The sequence below is a fragment of the Tenrec ecaudatus genome, chromosome 4, assembly GCF_050624435.1.
Source record: "Tenrec ecaudatus isolate mTenEca1 chromosome 4, mTenEca1.hap1, whole genome shotgun sequence".
Taxonomy (NCBI): domain Eukaryota; kingdom Metazoa; phylum Chordata; class Mammalia; order Afrosoricida; family Tenrecidae; genus Tenrec; species Tenrec ecaudatus.
Genome location: NC_134533.1, coordinates 21,409,417 through 21,419,448, shown reverse-complemented (window position 1 = coordinate 21,419,448; position 10,032 = coordinate 21,409,417). Strand labels below are relative to the sequence as shown.

At 39.2% G+C, this 10,032-nt stretch overlaps 1 protein-coding gene across 1 annotated transcript; it reads right to left on the bottom strand.

The window, feature by feature from the left end:
* Positions 1–6,118: 6,118 nt before the first annotated feature.
* Positions 6,119–7,122, bottom strand: LOC142446528 (olfactory receptor 4C15-like). The gene has a single exon (XM_075548276.1). It carries the CDS (start codon positions 7,091–7,093, stop codon positions 6,119–6,121), a length of 975 nt encoding a protein of 324 aa, XP_075404391.1. The 5' UTR covers positions 7,094–7,122.
* Between the last annotated feature and the right edge of the window lie 2,910 nt (positions 7,123–10,032).

The window sequence follows — 10,032 nt, the reverse complement described above, 5'->3', positions numbered from 1 at the left end:
CCATAAATGAAGAGATGCATTTGAATGGTGGCGCTGGAGAAGAATATTGAAATATCATGGACTCCTAAGAGGACTGACTGATCTGCATTGGAACAATAAGATCAGAGTGCTGCTTAGAAGCAAGGATGGAAAGACTTTGTCTTCCACATTTTGGACAAAGTCCCTGAAGAAGCACATCATGTTTGGTAGAGTAAACGGGCTGAGCAAAAGAGGAAGGCCCTCGGGAGACGGGTTGACACAATTTTTGCATCAATGGACTCTGGCATAGGAGCAATGGCGAGGATGGCACAGGATCATGCAGTGTCTTGTTCTGTTGTGCATCAGGTCACTCTGTGTTGGAACCCACTTGATGGTACCTAACACCGATTATGTGCAGAAAATGAGTGGTTCTCAAGTAGAGATACTGAGATCACTGAGGCCGGGTTTGATCCTGTCTCAGAAATCTGATAGATGGAGCACAGCGGCCCTAAAGTGTTCTGAGGGCTTAGCCTTGCTGACGTCATCCCCAAGCTTGCATGTGAGTGTGGGGGCTCAGCTGCTGGACCTCCAGGGCATCCAACCTAACATTTCTTCCACAAAGATCAGAATGCAACATTTAAAGCTAAAATAGAGCCGAATATCTCAAGATCAAGCAAAAATAGCTCGCTACACAAAACCATGAGAGAAGACAGACCGATAGAAAGATAAGTATGAAGGAAATTTCTCTTATAAAGTTCAGAATATCAAAAGGAGTTGATCATTTCAAACTAAGAGGCTAAATGAGAAAGAACCTTTTGGAAGATTAAAACGATTGCATTATAAAGAACCAAGAGAACTAAAGGAAGATATGCAGCATCCTGCTGACACACTGCAACAATGGAGACCTGGAAATGCAAGAGAAACACGTAGATGATAATTTTGAGCATCAAGCGGGTAGCTAAAGAATTGGATGGGGCACCAATTAGAGTGATACAGAATGAAGGCAAATATGTCAATTACATGTCTAAAACTCTATTTTTCTAATGAGACACTGTATTAGCTAAAAACAACAGAGAAAATATGATCAAGAGATACTTGGAAAGAATTCTTATCCTGTCAAATATTATTTTTAAAGTCTGAACTAAAGTAGGAATATAAGATGAATTAAATAATTCCCTATAGAACATAAAGACCTATAGAAAAGTCTCTAGATCTGAAGTAAGAAAATAATAAGAACAGATTATTTGGCTTTCTGTTGGTATTTTTAATTAACCCTTTGAAAAGTAAAGCTGAAGTTGATAAAAATAATAGCAGCTACTTCAGAGTGTTGGTCTAATGACTAAGTGAAATATTTCAATTAAAATAATTGCTCAGTGCCTACTATATAGGATTCAGTTTATGTTAGGTCTTTTCTTTTTAATGATAACAAACTCATTTGTTGAGAAGTTAAGTTTAGAAAATTAATAAAAGTTGGATCTATGATTTTCTGACTCAAAACCCAAATCTATTCTACTGGATCCATACAAACATGCATGAGACTATCTATATCTCTTCCAGAGAGAACAGCAAAGCAAGACTCAGCCCACTTTTCAAGGTTAAAACTTTCCTTTGTTCATAGGTAATGAGAAAGCACAGGAAAAGATATTCCAAAGTGTTTTACAAACACACACATACAAATTGACATCACCCATCTAGGTAAGAAAGAGAAACAAGATGTTGAATAGAAACCAGTTTTTGGTGAGAGTTTACATAGCAAATTAGGATCCCATTAAGCAATTTCCATATATTTTGTTCAATGACATTGGCCACATCTCTCACAGAATATCCACATTCTTTTTTTCTTTAGTTGGTTTTCTTGATGTAGTATTCAGAAATAACATACCTCCGTGGTTAAATCACTTTTAAAATGCATTGGATATACGTAATCACAATCAGTTCCAGTGTGAATATAAACCATTCTTAGTGCTTTATTAAATTATTTAAATAATATGGTCAAATATGATCAAGTAAAGCTCCTCAACATATCTCTTTCAAAATTTTGTCTTTATTATAAATTAATTACAATGTAATATAACTGATCTTCTCACAGATCATGTCGAGGGCCATTTTGGAAATGTGTCAACCTAACTTATAAGAGTTAAAACCAAAACTATGACAAATTGAAGGAACCCTGGGTATGTAGTGATCATACATTGGGCTGATTTCCACATGATTGGCAGTTGAAATCTGACCTTTCTAATTTAAGCAGTTACAATCTCAGAAACCCACAGGGGGGCCACTCTGAGTGAGCACTGACTGAATAGCAGTGACTGGTCTGCTTCACTTGAATCCCTTTGTTCTGAGCTTGGCTAACCAAGTGGGAACTTCCCCTTTCACATTTGGGCATTGTGTTTCTGTAGCTCTGACTTTGTCAAAGTTCAAGGTCTTCCACTGCATCCTGTGTCTGGCTCAACTCCATGCAACCTCTAGTTCTTGGGACTTGATCTGGGGGCCTATCAATTAAACTGATTTGCCAACATCCCTTTCCTTGTGAGTACACAGCTTAAAGGGGCATGATTGAGGAGAATCCTGCAGACTGACATCTGAAGTACAGATCTGAGACAGCACAACTTCCACAACTGTGTCAGCCATTGCCTTGATGGTCCTTGAGTTCTTTGCTATATAATGAATTGTAGAACTTTAGGACAAGGGAAAGGATATTCAGAGGGGAGTGTTGATTGATATCACATATGATAGAGCAGAAGCGAATTTTGGAAAAGTTGGACATGTGGGATATCTTAAGTCTGCAAATCATAGGCACCAATCTTGTACAGATTTTTCTAACATTTTCTTTTGACAGGCTTAAAAGTGTACTCAAAATCAGACAGTTCTATTATCTGTAAGATCAATGAAAAAAAGTTACTTTGTATGTATCAGGAACGGTAAACTGAATAATTATGAATAAAGTGACAATTTCATTAATGCATGACTTGTGAGCCTTAAATGGATTTGAGCAGTTGCTACTCCCAATGGTAACAATGTCGTTTAGAATAATGAATGGTAAGAATAAATGTTTTATTAATCACTCTTATGTAAGTGTCAGGTTTGGAGAAAAAGGCTTGACATGGTAAGATATTGCATGAAAGACAGAAATAATGAGTTCATACAAATATTTATTTCTGTATTGATTTCTGTTTGGAGAAACAGTTACAAAACTATTAACTCTCAGCTTAATTCACTCTGTTATTACCGATTCTGAAGGAATAGTATGGATCCCTTGACAATTTCTATAGGGGATGTGAGGAGAGGGTCAAAGGGCATATGGCAGAGGGAAGTGTTTCTTCTCCTGGTCCAGGGACTTTCAGCTAGTAATCCTTTTTTTCCCCCTTGTACATTGTCAACCGTGCTCTGCCCAGGGCTTGCCATGCTCCATTAAGCTGTACCATGACTCCCAGTGTCCTGACTATACCTGGACATTTATCCTCAGCCTCTCCCAGCTGCACCCAAGAGGTTGTTTCCCTACATCCTTCATCTTTGCACATACACACTGCCCCTGATACAGGCCTGCTGGTGAGCTAGTGAGCTGCTGAGCTGGGTCCCTGCCCTCCATCCATCATACTCGGTGTCATCATGGGTCTGTCTACATTCTGGTGACACTGTTCAGCTCCCTTAGCATACATGGCAGTTCCTGCAGGGCTACAGCACCCTCCACTGAATTCTGATTTTTACTTTGGAGAAGCAATAATGGTCACTCTTCCTCAATCACAAATTAATTTAAAACCTTGATCGAAGTATAATTGACAAACAATAAATTGCTTATATTTAATCAGAGTAGCTCTGACTCTCTCTTTCTCTCCACCCCTCCCACATTCTGTCCGTGTCTGTATTCTAGAACTCTTTTAACTCTGTCATTCTTTTCAACATGAAGTGTAAATCCTTTCCCACCTACCAAATGGAGCAGGGAATTTGATAAAATTTTCATTTGTTTTTCTTCATTCTCTTTTGCTTTCTACAATTCACCTACCCATTTTAATAATGGCAGTTTGTTGTGGTTGAGGGTGTATAATGTTCTAGAATACAGCGGGCAAAATCACTGACTTAGTTGCAAACCAATGATCAACTATCTGTCTTCCTTGTTTTTATAACTATTATTGAATTGAGATTCTGCATCTCTCTCTTTGATATTTCTGTGGGCCCTCTACAGAAACAGAACTAAACCCAGGGCAAAGCCAGTGTTCCCTCAGGGCTGCACACGTTTCCCTCCTGCTTTCAAGGCAGGGGCTGGCCGGGAGCTCATTGTGTCTGAATAGCAGCTCTGACCTCTAGAGATACAGGATCCAGGGTCCACTATGTGATGAAGGGAAAAGTCAATTTACAGCCTGGAATAAACTTTGTAAACCAGAAAATTCCCCAGAGCCTGAAGGACTAATCTGGACAATTGATTAGTGTTAGTTGGTCAGAATCATTTAAGGAATTGCATTTGGATAAATAGATCATTGTATTATTTAGTTTTAAAACCTGATATTCTTTTCTCAATTTATATTTGACTCTTCCAGAGAAAATGCCTTTCACGTATGTGCATAAAGGAGATTGATGCTATGGTTAATGTAGACAACACTGCTCATTTTCCTGAGTAACTTACAGCTCACGTGAAGGCTACTTAGAAATGATGTGCAGTTTTTTATTAGCCATGTTTTGGAATTTATCCTGCTAGTTTTAGGGGATGCATGGAGATGTGACATATCATAATTGGAATAATAATTGGAAAGATTCTGATACAATATTTAAATTGTATAATTGACTCTAGATAGCACCTCCCTTGCTTTACATTTTCATACAGCTCTGACTTTGCCTCCCAGTCCTGCCTACTGAGACTGGGGAGAAGCAGTGCGCCATCCATAGACAGAAAATGCCTATCAGGTTTTATTTCCCCGAATGATGCAGATCTATAACCAATAACAATGGACTCACGTTAAATTATGGACTTATGTGTTCCAAGCAAATTTAGAGTGGAAGTTCTGATCATGACCTGGTTTCTACCTTTCCTGAGTCTCAATGGTCTTCTCTGAGTTCATTAGTTGAATGGGATTGTCTCCCACTGCGGTTCAATGGAGATCAAGTCTGGGCGGAGACAGGCTTCTGCACAGAGCCCTTCAGCACAAAGGAAGCTAGGTGAAGGACAGAATCAACTCATTTCCTTATCAAGGGAAGAAACCATGGACATTGACATAATAAAATGGCCTGGTGAAGAAGACAGGTTGTTCATACACCCCCACAATGACTGCAGAGACTCTTGAGTCTGGGGTCTCAGACAAGAGCACAGCATGAAATCTGGGGTGCTGGGGTACCTGAATGCACATACCTGAAAAGAGGAGGGTACACTGCAGAGGACCAGTGGATAACAGAAGACCTGCCAGAACGCCAGCCCATGGTGGGTGGTCTGTATTGGCAGAATGTAAAGACCAGCTGTCAGTTTACCAGGCCTTGTAGACACGCTAAGGGTCCTTTGAATTTCTTCTGCAAAATACTCCTCTTTCTGTGCCAACGTTTCCTCTGACTCGTATCTGAATATTGGCCCTTGACTAAAATCTTTCTTGCTAACAGGACAAGAACCAAGATGTTGACAGGCTTGAAAATTTGGGCCTCTTCTTGGTAACAGCCACCCAAAAGAGCAGAGTGAAGCTGCACTGTGTTGGTGCCAAAGTGATGGTCGTTACGGAGCAGGCTTCCCATCTGTCTGCCACATGAAGCAGCCGAGAGCTTAAACACTGCGCCACAGGGTTCCGTAATTGACATCATGGTCCTATTTTTAATGCAAATATTTTCCATAAGTTCTTTTCCTAAATTGTATGCTATTTTCTCTTCTTTCCATGTCATGGTAGGAATGGTAAACCGTTTAATAGATAATATGGTGCTTCTCTTTACTGAAATCTTTGGATTTTCATATTCTAAGTGTGCGTGAAACTTAACTTCTTTGGTTAACCTATATGATTACTTCCCCGCCAGCTCCGAGATGATGAGTTATCTGAGGGAAGAATAACATTCCCTGAACCCCACATTAGTGTTTTGCTGTTTTATTACCTTCTGACTTACGGGACCCGTTTTCTATTAATTGCTTATTGAAGTCCATTCTGCTTTCTCTCTTCTTGAATCTCTTGGTTTTGTTTATGAGTTTAATGTTTTATTTTCCCTCAGAAACTAAACGTAATCTGGTCCACAATTTCCTCATGGCATTTTTCACCTCCTTATTCCTGGAAGTGTAAATCAAAGGATTGAGAAGGGGAGCTAGTATGGTGAAAAACAGGGCCACCATCTTGTCAAAGGAGAACGAAGCTGGGGGTCGTGCGTAGGTCAGAATGCAGGGGACAAAGAACAACACCACAACAGCAATGTGAGAACCACAGGTCGAGAGAGCTTTCCTCCGACCTGCAGAGCTGTGAGACCTAAGTGTCCCTAGGATGACACCATAGGAGGTAAGCACCAAGAAGAAGATTATGAGGCAGATAAGCCCACTGTTGGCCACCACAAAAAGTCCAAGGAGGTGAGTGTCAGTGCAGGCAAGCTCCAATAAGGGGTATAAATCACATAAAAAGTGGTCAATGACGTTGGGGCCGCAGAAGGGCAGCTGGAAAGTGAAGAGAATTTGTATCACAGAGTGCACGAAGCCCCCGGTCCAGGCTACCGCCATGAGGATGCCACAGAGCCTCCAGTTCATGATAGAGGGGTAGTGCAGGGGCTTGCAAATAGCCACATAGCGGTCATAGGCCATGGCAGTGAGGACAATCACCTCCACTCCAGCAAAGAAGTGTTCAGTAAAGAGTTGGGTCATACAGCCAACAAAGGAGATGGTTTTCTTCTCATAAAGGGAATCCACTAGCATCTTTGGGGCAAAGGCAGAGGAGTAGCATGCATCCAGGAAGGACAGGAAAGCCAGAAAGAAGTACATGGGGGAGCCCAGGAGTGCTGGGCTGCTGACGATGGTCACAACGACAAGCAAATTGGCCCCAACAGTTGTGATGTAGCTGAACAAAAATACAACAAATAAGATTTTCTGAACATTTGGATTCTGTGACAGTCCCAGGAGGATGAACTCTGTCACAACACTTTGGTTTTTCATGTCTTCAGAGGAAAAAGTCGAAGCTACCACAATGACCATGCCATGTAGATTCTGAAATTATGAAGAGAGAGAGAGAGAGAGAGAGATGACTCAGACTAACTTTGCTGTTAGCATAGTCACCCACAGACTGGTGCCTCTATAAACAAATGGATTCTGCAGTATTGAAAGCACAAAGTTAGGAATGTATTGTTGGTAGCCACGTGATACCAATGAATATGGAGGTAAAACACTTAAAAATAGAACTTCAATGTAGGCAGTGAAAACACTCATATGGGGTAAGAATGGGAAGTAGTTTTTATCTTAGCTATCAACTCTAATTAGGCAATTGCAGCTGCCTAGAGCGAACTGGTAAAGATACCGAAGAACATCAGAGGTCTAGGAAAGGGCTGTGGTGCATTAGGTATGGCTCTTGTTGGCTTGGTATTGGAGGCCGGAGGATTGCCTGGCAATGTCTCTCTCATCAGGAGACTGCCGGATCTATAAACAGAAGGATAAAACATGCACTTCAAGAGCCACTTGCAAGTGGTACTTACTCCTCCAAATAGTGTTTAGAAATATGAGCTGAATAAAATGATGTCATACACAAAAGTCTATGGAAATGCGCCTAGCTCTATGCCTACCAAATATTAAGACCCTATTAATGTTTGGTTTCTTGATTTTTTAATTAACCATTTTAAAAGGAAAATAGAAGTTGATAAAAATGTGAATGGCTACCTCTGTGTGGGGCTGATGACTCAGTGAAATATACCAAGGGAATTAATTGCTTAATGTCTATTATCTAGGATACAATTCATCATACGTCTATTTATCCCTGCTTTTGCAAAAGCGAACTCATGCTTTGAGAGGTTACGTTAGAAAATTTACAAGAGGCATATATAGTATTTACTGACTTCAAAATCCAAGTCCCCCCCACTGGATAAATATGGACATGGCCAAAGCTGTGGCTTTAGCAAGGATTCCACAATAAGAATGGTCTTTTCCCTGCGTCTAACAACCTCTCAGTTCAAACCTTCAGATTTCTTTGTTCATGTGTAATGAGACACGTCAGGGGGAAAAAAAACTGCAAATGATTTGCTGTCAGCTGAAACCATTTGACATCACTACCTTGGTAAGGAATAGAAACAACATATGGAATAGTGACCAGTTTAAGGCTTTAGAAATTTTTAACTAAATATTTATACAATATGGCCAATATAATCAACTATAGTGTCTCAATATATATGTCCATGTACATATAAAATTTTATTGGATTAATTCTGATATAGCCTACATGTCCATCTCACAAGATTGTGTTGAGGATCAATTTTGGAAATAAAATAATTTTGTTTATGGTTAAAAAAACGGTTGAAGCTATGCTTATTATTATCTCACTTAATAAGCTAGATATTTTACCCGCACGAGGCATTTCCAGGAGTCCCCCAGGTAATTGCTTCAACTTTTGACTTCATTGTCCACAGGTAGATGCAGCTTTGAAAGATGACTGTGTCCTTGCCTGTATATATAACAGAAAGAGACCACTTATGTAATTAGGTGTTTACATAATTATGTGTTTGCTAAAGGAGTGAACTAAATCACTTGAAAACCAAACTCGTATCTAATGAGTTGATTCTAACCCACTGTGAACTTTATAGACAGAATCGAATTGCAGTTGTTGTGGGTACCCCTGACTGTCACTCTTTATGGGAGTGGAAAATCCTCCTCTCTCATCTGAGGATTCGCTAGTGGTTTTCTACTGCTGACCTGGTGGCGAGCAGCCCAACACTGAACCACTACACCTCCAGGGTTCCTGGAGTGAACGAATCATGAAGGGAGTTTATTCTAAGTATTATCAATAAACTCATCTAATCAATTCTAATCCAGTTAGAATTAACAAATAAAACCAATATCTATATAACTGTAAAGAATAGCATCTTCTGTTTGCTTGCTTTAAAACAATCATTTTTTATGCTAAGGAGTCTTAAATTATGCCCAGAAAAGAAAAGTATGTCAACCATCATTGGTTAGAAAAATAAATACTATTAAAATAGAACACAAAGGTCATCAGGTTAGCTTAGGGCAAAATAAATAGAGAAAATGAAGTGAAATGAGTAAGAACATCAAGTCTAGACTCATATAGGATTCAGTTCAAAGCCACCCTCTTCTATATAGTGATGTGTCATGGGATATGTTACTAAAAATCCTTACCTTCCACTTCTCGAAAGTGAGTAGAATCTATTAATAGAATTAGATAATTCAATATACACTAAAATAATAGAACCTACAGTAGAGACCAATATTCCAGACGACTACTGACACAGAGAAGTATAGTTCACATCAGCATTTACCCTTCATTCCTACTTTACCATGAACTGGGTTGAAAATTGCATTGTATTGATAAGTTCTTCTACTTATCCTTTTAAAATTGATAGATGTGGGCTATTTTATTTGGTCACAGCATACATGTGCTAATTTTTAAAAGTCATATCACTTTGAAATGACTTTGTAATTTATAGCAATTCTCACACCCACATGTGTCCCCCTCAACTGTAGGTAGTTGGTTTATACAAAGAATATCAAATTGACTCTATATTAATATTCATGACTCTAGCACATTTCTAGTAGCACGATCTGATAAGATCTGGACTGTTAATAGTAAGGTCAGTGCCTCTGAGAGGGCCCATAATTAAAGTCTCAGAAACCATCTATGATAGCAACTCTGAGTCCAAATCACTTCATCCCAATTGGTTTGCATTTGAGGAGTCCAGTAAGACAGTTATTATGGGAGTGGTGAAAGGAATATAAATAAGTGACAAAATATGTAACCTAAGATAGACCCCACTATTAAATTTGGGAGTCTCACCTCAATACTCATACTTTTAAGCACTATATTAAACTTTGGAAACCCCTCAGAAAATTCAAAGATATATGAATCGTGAATCTCACCATTTATCATTTCCTTGGAAATTCTTGTGATGGGAATTTAATCTTCTTTGTTGAAA